The sequence below is a fragment of the Ciconia boyciana genome, chromosome 16, assembly GCF_034638445.1.
Source record: "Ciconia boyciana chromosome 16, ASM3463844v1, whole genome shotgun sequence".
Lineage (NCBI taxonomy): Eukaryota > Metazoa > Chordata > Aves > Ciconiiformes > Ciconiidae > Ciconia > Ciconia boyciana.
Genome location: NC_132949.1, coordinates 5,383,125 through 5,400,509, shown reverse-complemented (window position 1 = coordinate 5,400,509; position 17,385 = coordinate 5,383,125). Strand labels below are relative to the sequence as shown.

General features: G+C 39.0%; 1 protein-coding gene across 1 annotated transcript in view; it reads left to right on the top strand.

Annotated features, from left to right (window-relative positions):
• Nucleotides 1-16,256, top strand: part of ANKFN1 (ankyrin repeat and fibronectin type III domain containing 1) — a 68,939-nt gene extending 52,683 nt beyond the window's left edge. Inside the window, exons 12-18 of the mRNA XM_072881259.1 lie at nucleotides 63-278; nucleotides 2,432-2,598; nucleotides 4,029-4,179; nucleotides 5,974-6,142; nucleotides 9,621-9,787; nucleotides 13,085-13,304; nucleotides 15,460-16,256. Coding sequence (XP_072737360.1) covers nucleotides 63-278; nucleotides 2,432-2,598; nucleotides 4,029-4,179; nucleotides 5,974-6,142; nucleotides 9,621-9,787; nucleotides 13,085-13,304; nucleotides 15,460-16,256 — 1,887 coding nt within the window. The remainder of the gene's footprint in view (nucleotides 1-62; nucleotides 279-2,431; nucleotides 2,599-4,028; nucleotides 4,180-5,973; nucleotides 6,143-9,620; nucleotides 9,788-13,084; nucleotides 13,305-15,459) is intronic.
• Nucleotides 16,257-17,385: the final 1,129 nt, after the last annotated feature.

Below are 17,385 nucleotides of genomic sequence, written 5' to 3'. Positions count from 1 at the left end.
AAAATGCCACTCTCCTGATATGTGATAAATAACTTTCATTTTATAATTTGCTTGTTTTCTAGAATTTGCTGGGAACTCACAACTTAGGCAGAGTTTTTTATGAGCCAATCAAGGATCGACATGGCAATATGCTAATAGTTACTATAAGAGAAGTGGAGAGTCTTTATTCATTTTTTAATGGCAAATGGATGCAGGTATCCAAACTACAAAGCCAGAGGAAATCCCTTTCAACTCCAGAGGAGCCAACAGCATTAGACATCTTGCTTATAACAATCCAGGTAGTGCTTTGCTTCTCTTGCTGTATGTTATTTGCTTTTGTAAAGCCTGTGCCAGAGCCCTGATTTTTGGAAGAGTCTTGTAGAATTTTAGGCCTTAATCCAGTGCCCAATAAAATTAATGGCAAGGCTCCCATTGAAAGCAAAGACTTATATTACTTCCAGTGGGTCTGGGATCAGATCCTTAATATGTAAAATATCCATGAGATTCTAAAGGAATTACTTCAAAGTCCTAGCAGAGAATAGTACAGTTTCTATCAGTTTCGGGAAACCATGCTATAGAATTCTGTGGCAAGGGATATAAAAACCTTTAAAATTCTCTGGGATCTTCTTAAGCACCTATACAGACACTTACAATTTCTACACTCCATAAGATTTTTCCATCCAACCTTGAACACTAAATCTAGGTTTAAAACTTTACTGTTCTACTTAATAAACTTGTTCTGTGGGGTTCAGAGTTCCTTGGAGCCTGGTATAGTTGCCAAAGGATTCTTTACTGACCGTAACCCTCCTTAATTTCTGTAGAACGTGCCCCTAGACTTCACAATTAGCAAAATACCAAGGTAAGGATTGATCTTGGAAGTTGCTTTGCATAGTCAGTTCAGTTAACATCATTGAGAGCCATGGGTTTTCAGCCCTTCAAGAATCAGGGTATCTGTAAACTCATGTTAGATGTCGATAGTTCACATAAAGATTAATACATGTTTTCTGTAGCTAACAGCAACCTATTTCTCACAAAATGTCAGTAGCCAATTTCTCTAAAACTCAGTTGCATAGTTACCCAAAATACTACAAGACAAATCATTGTCTTAGTCCCTTCTTTAGTAACCTCAACTAGACGATGACTGCTGTGGTTAATTTTTTAATTAGAGGCACTTTCTTGGGCAGAGACTGTGCTTTTCATCCTGCAAACTGACAGGCAATCAAAATATACATTACCAGGTTTTAGAAACATTAAAAAATTTCCAAAAGACAATAAAACTTACCTGATCTATGTTAGATTTAATGTATTAAAATGTGTTAAAGGTGTAGAAATATGTCAATCTGGGCAAAAGTTTTATATTAGGAAACCCAAAATACAGGCCTGATCAGATTTCCACAGAGATCCTAGTGGAAAAAATGTTCCCCTAATGGTTTACACATTCCTATCTAATGCCCACCCTTTCTTGTATTACTTGTTTAATCATCGAATGGGTATTTTGTTCGTGAAGCGCTTGTGAAAATGAGGGTCTAATTGCATTGGTCAGAGCCAAGCATAGCACTGGCAGATAATTTGATGGTTCCAAGAGTAAAGGCATAAGGCCAGGTGTCTTAATCCTCACCCATTGCAGAAGCACACATTTCTCAGGATGGCAGCAGACATCATTTTTAGGGTAGTTCTGGGGGACTGCTATACATAGCCTTAAAAATGTCTCTTGGCTTCAGCAAATACGCCATCTTTATTAATTCCTTCTAAGCTCTATTTGTCGATAAAGATGTTTGTTCAGAAAACACAGCCATTTGTTCAGAAAACACAGCCAGTTCAGAAAACTTTGCAAACCACCAACCCCCATGCTCATAGAGATCATGCTGGTGACAGCAGGCGATACAGAACAGGTTTTTGAGAGATGTAGGCTGTGACTCCACATGCATTTCTTCAGTGACAGTACTGGCTTTTGCAGCCCAGGCGATAGCTTTTTCCCAGTGTTGCTCTGCTACATCTGTGTAGCTACGCACCAAATGTGAACCAGGGAACTGCTCTGGCTGAAAAATGACTGCTCCTTTTCCTGAGTTGTTTTTCAGCTGAATCAGTTCCCTGACCCAGCTCACTGCTGAAATGATCAGACGGGAGTGCAGAGGTGGGTGTTATTTAAGCTAGTTTAAAGACTACAGTTGTAGAAGATCGAAACCTCAGTTTTTTAGAGCCAATTCCTGCATGACGTGGAGAGCTTAGAGAACCTGTGTATGGCTTTAAGTAAAAAGTTGTCCAAGTGCATCCAAACTACCAGAGATTATTTGTATGCTTAAGCATGCGCTTAAATGCTTTGCAAATTGGGAACACTGTTGAAACAAAAAAGACGGCTGTAAAAACATTTGATGCTTTTTGATCCCAAACTCTTCCGCTTATGTGGAAAAAAAAAAGAGATTTTTATGTAGGACTGTTTCTCTTAAAACAGGACATACTTTCCTATCACAGACGAAGTCAGCAACGCCTCCCTCCCGGCTTGTATCTGGGTTACCTTAAACTCTGCAGCTCTGTGGATCAAATCAAAGTTCTTGTGTTGCAGAAGTTGCCTAATGTCCTGTGTCATGTTAAAATCCGAGACAACAGCAATGTGTCCAAGTAAGTGAATACATACATATTTACACATACATATGTAGAGAGAGAACATTTGTTTTAAGTTTGAAACAACTGATGAAATGTAAATGCTAAGGCAATTTTGCCATTGCAAAACTGTAGTTGCCAGCAAAGTTGGCTCAGGTGCGTACCATCACACAGATCAGCGCTGAACTAAACAGGTGCACCTGTGTGTTTCCAGCCATCTGAAGGCCTATCCAGAACACAAACATATGAGCCCTTTGGTTTCTAAGGACAGTAGTCTGTGGTCACTCAAATTCTGCACAGCAGTAATGATCTTCCATATATCTGTTAGGAAGACCATAGCCTGCAGCCCTGATTCAGCCTCCAGTGAATTCAGTGTCACCCTTCCTATTGATTTTCACTGACCATGGAATGGTGGTGATTTTTCTCTGTATTCTCTTTTGTGATATCTGGTTTCTTGCTCTAATCCACAGCAAACATACAGCAATTGAAAACACATATTCAGACAAATGCTATCAGCCATTGAACTGCTGTGCTCTGGGAAAGCCATTTTCCCCTTTCTCTGTTGCTTCCCTTATCTATTGGGCAAGTGCACTTATTTGCACTTGCTAGTCCTTGCCTAGTGGGCAACACATTTTATTGGCTTTCTTCTGGAGCTTTTTAATCCCACATCATTTCAGCAACCAGCTGGTAATTTTGGATGAGGAAAGAGGAACTGGATATCTATATGGATAACAAGGATATCCAGAATGTAGTAGTTAATACTAACTAAATTTTGGAAGGAATATGAAGCCTAGTGCTTCAGGGTTTATAACAATCTCTGACTCTTGAAGTTTAAGATCAGATCTTTATTTAGGAGCAAATTGTACCACATTTATTAACCATCTTGTAGTGAGGTTTCCTGTACTTTTTTTTTCTTGAATGTTTGGTGCTGGCTGCTTTTCAAGACTGAATACTGGGCAGGGTGAATTAAGGATTTGATCCTGAAAGATGATTCCCATGTTTATCAGGTCTAGAATGGGTATATGTCGAGCAAACCAGGAAGTTCTTTGGCTCCAGTGAGTACAAAAGAGTCTGTCACAGAAATTAAACTTCCTGCTAATTGTCACTGTTGTCATTTCCAATGCATGCTTTTTAAAATATTGTGGTAGATAGGGAATGAAGTATGTGAAAAAGAAAACCTGGAGTGAGAAGCCTTAGTGAAATATTTCAAAGGCTGTTGGACTTTCAGAGGTTTGCAAGGAATCTTCAGCCTGATGTACATGTGCTAGAAAAATTAAACTTTTCAAAGTTAGATTTTTAACCACAAACAATCAGGATTGCACAAATTTAGAATGTTTTGCTATATGAGGATTAAACTATCAACAGATCCCAAATGCACATACACTGAATTCCTGCTTGTGCACTGAACTTTTGTTATATTTCTAATTTTAACTTGACTCAACATACAGAGATGAGTGGGAATGGATCCAAACACTTTCTGGCTCAGAATCTATGGAAAGTATGGATCATACTTCAGACTGCCCTACTCAATTGTTCTTGTATGAGCTCCAGATGGCAGTGAAAGCTCTCCTTAAACAGATCAATCTACCTCTGCATCAGGTATTTTCCTTTGTGGTATTTATCACCTTCTTAAAAACTGATTCTTAAGAACACAACTAAAAGCTACAAACCGTGTAACTTGCAAGTGGGGATTAAATGTTATGGTTCCAAGAAAAGAAAAGCAGAGAAGTTTTGTATTCAATTATTCTAAGGGGGGGGGGGGGGGGGGCGACACATCTTCAATAAGTCAGTTACCTTCCTGGATATTTGCACATATAAGGATTAAGAGACAAATTTTCAATTACCTCCTATTTTTGCGTCTGTTAGCATATTTGTGCAACTTCAGCAGGTGCAAATAAGCACTTTTGCATGAAACTAGTAGTTGTGAGCACCTTTACCCAGCTGGCAAAGAAAAATAGGTATTTTTCCACACAAGCAGGGCAATTGACTGTTCTTTTGGAAGTAATACTGAAGGTGTATGAAAGGCCGGCTGAAGACACAGCGTTTTGCTATTCTTTTACACATAGATAAATGTAGCACTTCTAAAACACATAGTTCCAGACCTCCAGATTGCTGTGGGTGAGGAGAGGTATCTGGCTTCTGGCTTTACATTGAGGTACAAGAAATGCATATGTGAATAAATAAAGGAGTCAGGGAGGATAATCTATGATGTGAAAGATCCATGAAAAAATAAGCTAAGGAGTTTGTTTCTTGTTTACATGAATTCCATTTTATTTTGGTCTACAAGGGTAAAGAGGGCTTAAAGTAGAAGTAAATCATCTTTATATTCACTTCAAGGTCTGTTTGTGCAGCTAGAAAGATGTAGCCTTAAAATAAATTAATCTGGGTCTACATTTCTTGATTTTGAAAGGTTTAGGCTTTGCTTTTAAAAAGGAATCCATCAGTGCTGCACCTTCTAGCCTGGGAAGAGCCAAGTAAGACTCAAGTAAATCCAAAATTAAGACAGATGGTGTGCTGCCTTGTGGTCAGTCACTCTAATTCAATAGGGCTCTGTACAGGTCTCTATGCTAGTGTATTTTCTTGGAGGTTATAGCTTTTGTGCCCCCCCCCCTTTTTTTTTTTGAGCTAGGGACTAAAATATTTAAATCACTGTGCAGTATGTTCCTTAGGCTGCAGTTCAGCCAAGCATTTAAGCCCATCTATTGTGCATGAGAGATAGACATAAACATGACCTTGCAGTTAAACACAGTTGTAAATGCTTTGATGACTCAGGACCAAACTTCTACGTTAATGAATTGAATTTTTAATTCAACTGATTTATTTATTTTTTTATTATTTTTGTGGTAAACAGAATCATGGACAATGACACTGGTGCATACCCAGGGCAAAACGCAGTGCTGCACACAGCAGCTCTACAGCAGCCTCAGGCCAACTCCTGTGTGTGCCATTTTCTCTTGCTGCAGCACTTGTTAAACCTTTTCAGTGCTGTGTTGAGGGAGAGCTGCATATTTCTCTTAACCAACCCTAAATTGAATCTTAAAGGTTTTTAATTGAATCCATTTTCATGTTTTCACATAATTATGCAATCATAATCTTGAAAAGCACATGGCATGTGATCATTTTCTGCCTAATAAGAAACATAAATGTTGTTTTCAGGGGGGTTGTGCCTGTGTGTGTTGTTTTAATGTGGAACATTGCAGCTTTAAATCTTTATTTTATGTAGTGACATGAACCCACATTTACCCCCCCCCCAAATATTTATGTTTTATAAAAATTCCGAGCTTGATGTTGTGCAAATTTTCTTTAATGTTTTATATCATTTGGGGTGTTGTTTATATAAGTGCCATGTTGTAATTCTCTCCTATTTCTTCCCCCGCGCGTGTCCCTCTACAGGCTAAGCACTTCCGTCTGTATACACAGGAGGTGTTGGAACTGGGTCACAATGTCTCCTTTCTTCTCCTGCTCCCCGCCTCAGACGACGTCTGCACTGCCCCAGGACAGAATAATCCTTACACCCCACACTCAGGATTTCTTAACCTCCCTCTTCAGATGTTTGAACTCGGTATAGTAGCTTGCTTCACCTAGAAATATTAACCCAGTCTCCTTATAATAAAATCACAAAGTTGTATCTGTTTTCCCCCTTGTCCCAGTGGAGAGTCAATAAATCACATGATGGCTTTGGCAACAACACTACCTGTAACTGTGTACAAGTTATAGAGGGAGCAGAGCGCTTAAAGCATATACTGTAGCAATCGTTATTGAAATGCAAAGCATAGAGCAAAGCCCACAGTTATCCAGTATGTGTCTATAAGTTTATTTGGAAGATGATGTTCTTTAAAAAACAGAACCAAAAAGTTACACACAACATAGCAAGGTTGGAGTGTGAAAGAATATGCAAAAAACCATCCCTCTAAACTGTCACAAGAATAATCACCAGTTTCGTAGAGGAGAATTTTTGCAGTTCCTGATTGCAGATAGTCCTACTCAAGGTCTGACTCCCTCACAACTTTGTGAAAGGTCTGAGTGGAGTTTCCCGCGTGAGGGTCATCTTTTTCCTTCTGCAGGAGGAATGAGGAATGCAGGAGACTCAGTCCTATTGCTGTGGTGCAGGAAAAGCCCGTTACTGTGAAAAATGCCAAAGCACTGGACTTGAACCTATTTCTTTAGGGAGCACATCCTGTGCTATAGCAGATTCAGCCCTCTTGTTCCACTGCATTGTTGACTGGGTAAGAATTCCCCAAAACAGAGTCTTCCAGCTGTCTCACAGAAGGCATAAGATGCTTTCGCTTCAAGGTCCTTTATTTCTCATTTCTTCTTTGGTCCACAGAGAAAAGAAAGTTTCCACATAAAAGCAGCTCATAAAGACTTAATAGTTCTTTTCAGAAAGAATATTGTAAGTGTGGGGACTGCTGAGCCTTACACATTAGTCTCCTCTGTTTCCTTCTGGCCTGTAAAACTGGGTATCTTTCTTTCCTCTGCCTTGGAGAAGAGAGAAAGATATGAGGCAAAATTGATGGAGTCAGTACACAAGGAGCCACTACAGAATAGGTCTCTAGTGGCAACTGTGTCCTCAGTGGTATCTCAGTGGTATCTCAGGTGTTCATGTGACACCATTACCAGCACCATCCTATTTTCTATATATCATTGCTAAGTGCTGTTAAGAGTCACTAACGTAGGAGAATGATGATTAGATGTTAATGGAGGGTCTTACCAAGACTACATCTCTGCAATCACAATAGATCTGTGACCTACCATCATCCAGCAGCACAAATTTCATTTGGATCCGGCAGGAATATACGGTTGTGTTCATGCCACATCAGCCAGAGCACACAAAGTGGTGCCTGTGACAACTTTAGGTTTTTATGCTGGTTGTGGGAGGACAGATGACAGCTAAACTGCCATAAAATTATGAGTAGTACAGACAGACAATACATGAGCTGGTGTAGTCTGACAAGGAAAAGTTACCCCTTCAAAAGAAAATTAACGTAATTGAACTAGAAGAGTTAGTTCAGTGCTTTGGGTCATATGGCCATGGCTGTAGTGCCCTAAAGCCAGACTTACTACCTTCTTGACACACAACCCTGAAGTCTACAGTTAGACTCTGTGTATTGAGCATATCATTTCTTCATATGAGAGGTGACTGCTGCATTCACTGTGCAAATTAATGCACGAAGCATATGCATCTCTGGTGAAATTAATCTCCGCACTAGAGGTTTTGCAGACTGTTTAACTCTCGTTATGTGGTACACAGGCCAGGGGCAGGAGTCATGCTCACTTCTGGGACATAGTTTGCATCAGGCTGATGAAGCAATAGACACTGAATGGGATGATGTGGTGCAGATAAACATGCAGCAGATAATCTCTCAAAAGGCGTTCTGGGTGCAGACCTCTCTGTTTAGCAATGTTGCTGCAGTGGGAAAGCAGTTCATGGTGGAGAGAACAGTAGGGAAAGCTGAATTTTACTTTTGAGGGTTTTTTTTTTAAGTAAGCAATCATCTGGCAAAAGGCAGATGACATTTCTATATGACTTATTATATATGTATCCCTGATGTTCTATAAAGTGACTGTGATTCACATCTCAAATATTAGAAGCTTCCATTCCCCATTAGCTGGTGGCTACCAACTATATAATTGCATAACCACAAAAGACTATGTTGAAGTAACATTTGTTAAAGTAACATTAAAGGGTCTGACTTAAAACCACAAAGGCTAGAAACTTCAGCACTGAAGCTGAAACCGCGGCTGTAATTCACTCAAGAGTCCACCACATATGGCATATATACTGTAAGACCACACACTATTCAGACTAGATCCCTGCAATATCTAGGCATCATTGGGAAACCAGAAGGTAGAATTCTTTCTTTCACTCTTTTTTTGTGGGATTTCTACATTCAGATTAGGCCTTTATTGTTATGCTAATGATGTTTCTGTGATTGGATTTCTTAGTTTGAGAAAGTCTTCACAGTTAGTCTTACCATGTTGTTTGCAAGGGATAAGTAGATATGTGACACTTTTTAATTTCTGTTTTAATATTTATGATAAGAAGAATATATGCAATTTACACTTGAAACACCCTGAAAAATATCATGCCACAATCCAGAAAAGTAGCAGTAGTAAGCCAACTGGCATTCGCTGCTATAACAAGATCACGCTGTATGCTTGCATTTATTGAAGCACCAATGAATGGGGAAGTATTTCTGAAAACTACTTCTCCCTCAGCACGTTTTGGTATGTCTGTACTGCAGTTCGCAGAGATAACTGGTAAATTTTGCCTGAGCAATTGCAGGTTCTGGAAGAATGTAGGTTTAAGAGGCCAGGTAACTTAACATTTGTGAAGCTCCATGGCACTGTAGCGTTTCTGTCTCTGTTATCTAGTTACCTCTTTTAGAGATAGCTCAGATAGCTCTGTGCTACTCCAAAGTCAAATTACACAAAGAGGTCATTTCTGAACTTTCTGTGTTACCCTTCCGCATGAGAGTTCAGAGGATGATGTGTGATAACACCTAAGAGTTTTAATTGTTTCACCCAAACTGTGGTATCACTGAAATGCTTTTACTGCTGAGTCGTTTACATTTAAGTTACTGATTTAAGCTAGCCTAGCTGAAGAGAAAGTTATCATTCTTCAAAATGACACTTTCCTTTTGAAACAATTAAAAAAAATAACAGACGAGTTCCATTTTCCAGTCATGTCACTACTGTCTTGATAAAAGAAATGATGAGCTATAAAAGCCTCAGAAACAGCCTTTCTTATTAAAGCTATCAAGGGCAAAATAGCCTCTGGAGTTGCATACTAAGGACCTGATTATACCTTCACTTAGATATAAATTAGGAGTGACTCTCTTGAAATCGGTGAAGTTACAGAGTAAATCCAGTGTAAATGAGAGGAGAATTAGAGCCTGTATTATTTATTTCTAGCTTAAAGTAACCCATCCAGAGAGTTAGTAATTATATTTAATAAAATTTGTGTTCTGAAAGCTAAGAATTTCATATTTCATAACGAGAACATAACAGTGTTTCCTTTGCACTTGGTCTTTTCACAGTTCATTTTTGCTGTTACAAGGAAAAATTTATAAGCCTGTATTGCCGCCTTTCTGCTGTCATAGAGCTGGACTCTCTGAAAACCCAGCAATCCCTAAGGGAAGCAATTTCAGACAGTGAAGTCGCTGCAGCCAAACAAAGACACCAGCAAGTTATAGACTACATACAGGTAATAGTCTGTTTCTGACTATTCCAAGGAGATTTTAAGGTGGCTTTCTTAAAAATTGCATAGGGCTGTAATTTGAAATCTAAATGGAGAATTATTCACAGACATCATAAAAAGAGCAGTTGTATCAAAAGTGCAATTCTGTTTTTATGAAATTCAAACCCAGAACATGATTTCCTTAGTTGTTGGTTTTATACAAGGATTTTTATGGGTAAAATCAAATGACAGTTATACTAGACTGTTACAAAGAAATGTGTCAGTCTGCTTGTAAAACTCGCTTCCATCTAATGTGAGGTAAGCTAGTACCATGCTTGGGCATTCATTTGTGTAATAGTTTTTCTCTGTCTTTGTGAATTGAGGACATTTTTCACCATGATAAATTGCCAATTAAAAAAATTGAAATTAAAATTCAGACTAGGCTGTGGGGACAATCTTCATCAACAATATCACAGTGAAGAAAGCAGCTCTGCGTTTAAGATGGCAAGCTAGCCCCAAAAGCATCTGTAAGTCTGTCCAGCACCATGCAGTGATACTGCTTCAGTCCCCCAACACAGAAGGATCACAAATGTTATCGTACTTGTCTATCTTGCTTATTCTCTGTCTCTCACACTGATTTTCCTGTACTGTTCCCAGATCAGGACTTTACCTACTCAACTCGGGGATCTTCAAACTACAGCCTATCGTCCAGCGTAGCAAGCTTTTGCAAACCATTTTGGCAATTGGTTATTTATAGATAAAACTCAAGACCTTTGCAGAGTGCATCTATGGTCATGGTTGATCTGTCTTTCTCTAAGTGAGGTGCAGATAAGTTTACAGCTCTATATTCTTAATATTCAAGCAACCTTCTGTTGGAATAGGGGCCAAGACAACCATTTATCACATTGATAATATGTTTGGCCCTCCATAAGTATGAACAAGATGATAATGTTTCTGTTCTTCTTTGTTCTGAATTCAGATCCGCTTTGCCTTGTCCACTTTGGAGCTTTTGGCAACCTGCAGAGGGGCAGAGAGGAATGTTCCATTGTACTTTCACCACTCAATCATCTCCTTCCTTCTCATCTTCCCATTCTCACACTCAGAAAATCTAGCTTTTTCCCAGCATGCAGGGGAATTTGGAAAATTTTTATCCTTCACATCAAAAATAAGTATATGCATATTAATATGCATGCATTGTATACACACTTCTGTGTTCTTCTTCTCCAAAGTGTTTGAGTCACACATATACGCTGGGAAAATATGGGAGAACATTTTAAACTTCAGTGTTTTCTGCTGAATTATTGTGACAGTGTATTAGCCTTGTTAGGTTTCCTCTCAAATGAAAACCAGCTGTATTCCACCTATTGGCAAAAATATCTCAGCCCACCACATACCGCAATCTTCAGTGGTGACCACGAAACCGCAAGAGCATTTGTGTGATCCTAGATCTAAGACAGTGTTGAAGTCACTACACAAACCAAACATTGTAAAGAGCAAGGGAGTCTATATAAATGCAGGTCTGAAAAGGAGTCAGAGGGCAACTGAAAAGTAAAAATTAAAAAAAAAAAAAAGAAACAGCAGATAAGGTACTTAAGAGTCTTTACCAGAATGTTACACAGCAAGAAATCTACAGACACTGAACCTAAAACTGAAATTAAGCTGTAATTTATATAGCATAATGCTTCAAACATTCCTAAATTGTAAAAGAACCACAGTTCTTTAAAATGACTGGTCCATTATCCCGGGAGACACTGCAGAATGGCATCCAGGACAGAATTGATAGGATTTGCATTTTCTTAAACTTATGCAATATGATTTTTGTTTGGGGTTGAGGGAGGATCACAGAAAGGAAATATAAAATCTTCAAAATCAAATAGGTGAGATGTTTGCTAGCTGGTATTCTCTTCATGGAGCTATACTGAAGTCTTGAAATGATGTAGGATTATGAATTAATCTCTGAACCATTTGCTGTTCTTATCAGTGTATATTCTTAGTTCAAATTAACTGAGTGGCAAGGCTTGCACTGACATCATTGGAGTCAGGATTTCACCTTTACATAAAAATGGCCATACTAGGTCAAAACAGAGATCCATCTATCCAGCTATCCTGTCTCCAGCATGGCTCATCAAGAACTACCCTAGCTAATCTGGCATCTAGATTAGCACCTTTGGCAATAAATTCTACGCTTTGAATGTGCATTTTGTAAAGAAGTATCTCCAGCTAAGAGGATGTGCTGGAGAACTACTCTTAGAATATATCAGTCTGCAGTCTCCTTTTCACTGATCCCTCTGTTACTTCCCTATTTGATAATACTGCACAAAATACCACTCACTTTTTACTGACCACCATTTACTGACCCAGGGCCGTATGCCCTTTACATTCCTGCAGAATGTAGCTTGTGTAACTGCAAAGCAGTTTCCCTTAAAGACTGCAATATTAATATGAAGGCTTACTTCTTGAAATGCAGAATCTTCTGCAGGAAGAGAAGCACAAGGGAAATTCTAGAAAGGATACTGCAGCAGAAGGATATTATACTCACAGCTACTGTCATTCGCTGGTTGCAGCAACATTTACTTGCTCATCAAGGATCTCGAATTGCTTGAAGATGTTAAAAGTGTTCCATTATCAAAAGACTTGCAAGACCCACATTAAACAGCATCTTTCCTCTCTGCATAGATACTTAAAGTTATATCCTGCTATTGGTTTAGGCACTTGTCTCTTATTGCCATCAACAGGCATGTATTAGAACTGTCTTAGTGTAGATTTATACTATTAAAATGCATGCAGACCAAAATTATGATAAGGGAGAAAACCTGCAGTTTGGCTCATAGCTTTGCTTCAACCCTCCATGTATGTATATTCTTCTTCTGTTAAAAACTAGGTTTGATCTGAGCTTTCTGCTTTTGAACATAATCCTGGGTTTGCAAGGATGCTCAAGAAGTCTTGCTTTCATTCCAGGACAGAATGAAACCAACTTTCAAGTGTGCTACAAAATTGATCGAACTTTATACTCCATCAAAAGACAATTTTTGTTTTCTTTACATGTCAGAGTTTAGGCCTGGATTCACCCTCCTAACTACAGGTTCTTAACCGAGATAAATAATTTGAGAGTCTGGTGGCCCTAAGCAGCCTCTGCAGTGGTGGAGGAGAACAAACGCCTAACCAAAGGCAGTTCAGACCACCTAAATCTGAAGTGTCCTGTCAGGGGATCCTGCTTCTCTCTGTTGCCAGTGACTGCACACCTACTTGGGCACTTGAAGAAAGTACACACTCAGGTAAAATTAATACACAGGTTTAACTTTTTCACCATTTTTTTCTCTACAGCAAATTGATGAGATCTGGAAGGAAATGAGATGGATCACAGAAGCGCTGCAGTATGCAAGATACAAGCAGCCAGCAGCTGGCCTACCCATAAAGAAGCTTGTGGATCTTTCAGAAGAACACTCTCAAAAGAAAATCAGTTCAACCTCTTCACATCTAGATTGTCTTCCTTCACCTCCCCCTTCACCTGAGGCTAGAATCCAGAGGAGAAAAGCTGTGAGTGGTAAGAGAATTTTTCTTTGTTCATCAAGCAAAATCTTTGAACTCACTTTTAATTATAACAGTTCTTGTATGTCATTTTATAAAAGGAGTAAATTTTTTCCCATACCTGCCAAGGTATTTTAACAATCATTTTACCAATCCTTTGCCACTCAATATTCTGAGATCCTCCTACAATATTTACAATCATTTTTTTGTTTTCAACTACTCAGAATAATTGCTTATCATCAGCCAACTTTGTCACCTCACTATTCCAGATCATGTAATGAACAGGTTGGAAGGGACAAGTGCTATCACTGACTTCTACATAATGTCCAGACTTAGTAAAATCCATCCATAGTGAAAGCGGACTACTTCATTTGTTGTCTGCACCAACAATCTGCTATTAATATATGGAGGGAGCTTTCTCTTTACCTCAATTACAGCTTCATTTCTTCAGAACCTGTGGTAAAGAACTTTGTCAAAAGCTCTTCAGAAATCTAAGGATGCCTGTGTATTAATTGTGCATATGTTCAGAATTTTATTAGATTGGTGACACATGAGCTACTAAGCAAAAGCTATTGACCCTTTCTCATCACTCATGTATCTATCTATTCTTCACCATAGCTTCTAATAATTTGTCCGGAATCTAAGTCAGACTTTTCCATAGTCTCTATTTGTTACTTTCTGTTTCTCTGATATTACAGCCATTTTCTTTCCAATGCTTTGACTGTTTTGCTTTGGAGCAATTCTTTCTCGTGCTCTTCTTGCTTTGTTTTAATAGAGCAAATTTTAGTGCCCACAGTCCAGTTTGATTTAACAGTCATTTTCAGATACCTCAGTGTTCTCAGTGGTTTAGATAAGCACTTTAAAATACAGAACTACACAAATAAGTACCCACCTCATTGACCATTATTGCTTCTCTGAACAGCTGGAAAATTAAACTGATGAAAGAAATGGATCACAGCAAATAAAGATGAAGGAAATTAAACAGTAACACTTAATTTGCTAACAGAATAAGAACTTTGGAGAAAATTGTAAACCATCATTCTGCTGAGCTGTCTTTAAGCAACGAGTAAATGAAACAGAAACAAAAGCAACAGATGCTGCGTTAAACAACTGCCATGACCATTTTGGTAATAATAATTTGTTTTTTCAAATTGGCAGTTTTATACAGTTAAGAAAAATGAATAAATCTACTCTGAATAGATTAGGTTAAAAGAAAAGAAACCCAAAGATGATGGTGCTTTGATTCACTCCATTACACAGTGGTGTTCTTTCTCAGCATCTCTTCCTGAGCTAATTTTTTCCCTGTATTACAGACCATGAATGCAGATAATCCTTAGCTCTGGCACCATGTAACCTAGAGCATTATCTTGTCCTGCATGGGCTTGATTCATTATTGCTGTGCTATATAGTAATTTATACTAGGTCAAAGTGAATAGTCAGCACTGTATAAGATCTACAGTTTTTTCCCTGGATCTATTATAAACTATCCAGGGCAGTGGAGCATCAATCCATTCTATCACACATGCCACTGTTTATTGTGTTCTTGATCCTTCTGTAGCCAAAAGACAGCAGTGATTTCAGTGCCAGTGTGAGTTTTGGTCAACAAATTCACATTTGAATTAAGGGTGTCTGCTTTGGATTTGAACATACATAATGCACCTGAAGGACAAAAGGATAGTTTTTGTTAATCTACATCCATGTCCTGCCTGAAGCCTCTTACGCATGCATACAGTTGCACCCTACTCACAGTTACAGAGGTATAAATCTGGAGTAACTCAACTGACGTCTTTAATAGAGCCTGGATTAGAGTTTCTCTCTCTCCAATATCTCCATCTCTATGAAATTTGGTGAAAACAAGATAAAAGAAAACAGATCCTTTCAGAACTTAATCCAAATTCAAATTAAAATTCTTCCCTGCACTCAATTTAATACATGAATCCTTTTTTGTTTTCCTAATTCTACCACCACCTCTCTAACACATCTGTAAATCCTTCCTGACTACTGTCTTTGCTGTCACCTAGGCCCATGGACAATTCCACAGAGGAAACACACATACATTTTCAGAATTGTAGATTTGATTCTAAATTAAGAAAAAAAAAAGCCCATAAATGACACTTAAGCAATTTCTCTCCTGTACTTGTCTTCTTAATGTTAATCAGTTCTCTTTGCAGATTCCCAGCCCTGCTCAGATGAAGAAGGCTGCTCCGAAGTATTCCTTCCAACTGACAGTGACTATGACTCCAGTGATGCATTAAGCCCCAGAGAATTAGACCTGATATACTCCTCCTCACATGACATATCCCAGCAGGCAGGCAGTGGCCTGGGTGGCAGTGCACCTGATGTTCTCCAAGTCCACGACATGAAGCCTTGCCTAACATTGAAAGAAGGCCTGGCAGAATGTAGTGCCTTTGATACTACTGCTGAATACTGCACAGAGTATATGAGCAATCTAACAATGTCAGGGCTTACATCGAAAAGCATCGACAAGTCCTCTAGCTCCAAGCAGCCATTGAGCTTTTTAGGGAAAAAAAAGCTAGGGAAACATCAACATTACAATTACTTCAGCCGGCATCATCGTTGGCTACGTGTGCACAGCGAGACACAGTCTGGCTCTCTGTCTGAAGGCGTGTATACTCAGCATCTCATGAGATCTTCAGATTTGTCTCAAGAACCTACCTCCAGTGAGCAGTTAAAGATTCCTATCGATGGGTCTCGAAGCACTTTCTTACCTCATGCATCCAGCCTTCCAGAAGATGGGAAAGGCAAGTATGAGGAATCAAGGCAGAATGTCCATAGGATTCATGTGGAGCCTTACAAAACAACATTTCGGGGTGAAGAGGGCAAGTCCTGGGCAATGAGCACACAGTCTGTAGAACATAGGGATGTGCACAATGCTATGCAACAGATATTGGGTCCAGATGACCAGTCGGATTCTGCTGTCTCAGAAATCTTCAGCAGCACACTTTAACCCCAGACTTCTGCATTGCTTCCCATTGCTCCACAATGAGATAGTGAGCATTATGCATATAGGGTCACTTGTAAAAATCCAGCTCCTGAAATGGCAACTCGTGCCACTCAAAAGAATCCTAATCTTTTGACTTCATCATCAGATTTCTGGTCTTACAGGGGTATCTGTCATGACACAAGCATTATTATTGGCATCTGCAGTTTTGCAGGTAGAGTCATAACAGTCACCATGTAACAGAACAATCTGTGGCTGCAAATCTAGTAATCAGGTTTTGCAGTTCTCTTGATTTCCATATATCTCTGAGCATGCAAAATTTTAAGCATGAGTGGTTCTGCCTGCAAGTTAGCAGAAACTGTAACATCCTTGGTGTCGTCCTGTTAGGACTGTGTCCTAAACTTCTGTTAACCTGTTTTCCACCATTTCCTATAAATTTTTCTACTTCTCAGCCTTCTTGAATGGATTTAGGTTGCATATAACTAAAGTGCTAACTGGTCTAGTAACACAGTTAACCCAGACTTTCTAGCCACTTACAGAGAAATTAAAATTCTTTCAACATCTAGAAAATGCAGTCAATGCCATCTCTGAATGCTGTCAGAGCCTGACATAATTATCACAATGTTTTTTTTAGGAGCTTAGATATCAAATTATATAAGTAGCAAGTTATTTTAAAAGCTTAGGAGGTGAACCTTTGAGGTCAAGAGCAGGCAGAATGAGGCCAAGTTCTGAAGGAATAATATGCAGGGTCTAAGTGAGATTGAAGTGAAGCTTGGTCTTTTCTTGTACCCACCACACAAGAGCGCATTTCTTCATGTTGGAAGCACTGTCATACACCCATTGGAAAGAAATGCCCCTACTTTTGTTCCTGAACACTCACTGGCAACTTCAGGGGTATTTGACCACCATGTCTGAAACTGGCAATTCCCTAATATTCTGGCAGTTCAGATTAGGGAAATTTGGGGTGCATTTTGAATCTAGGATTTTTTATTTGGGCCACCAATAAATATTAATATCATAAGGAGGGTGGGAGGTGGTGTTTTAGCATGCTGTATTTCTCTAAAGGCAGATCACAGTGAGGCATAGTTTTGTCCTTTGCAACCAGAATAAGACTTATAGTACTACAGAAGATGAT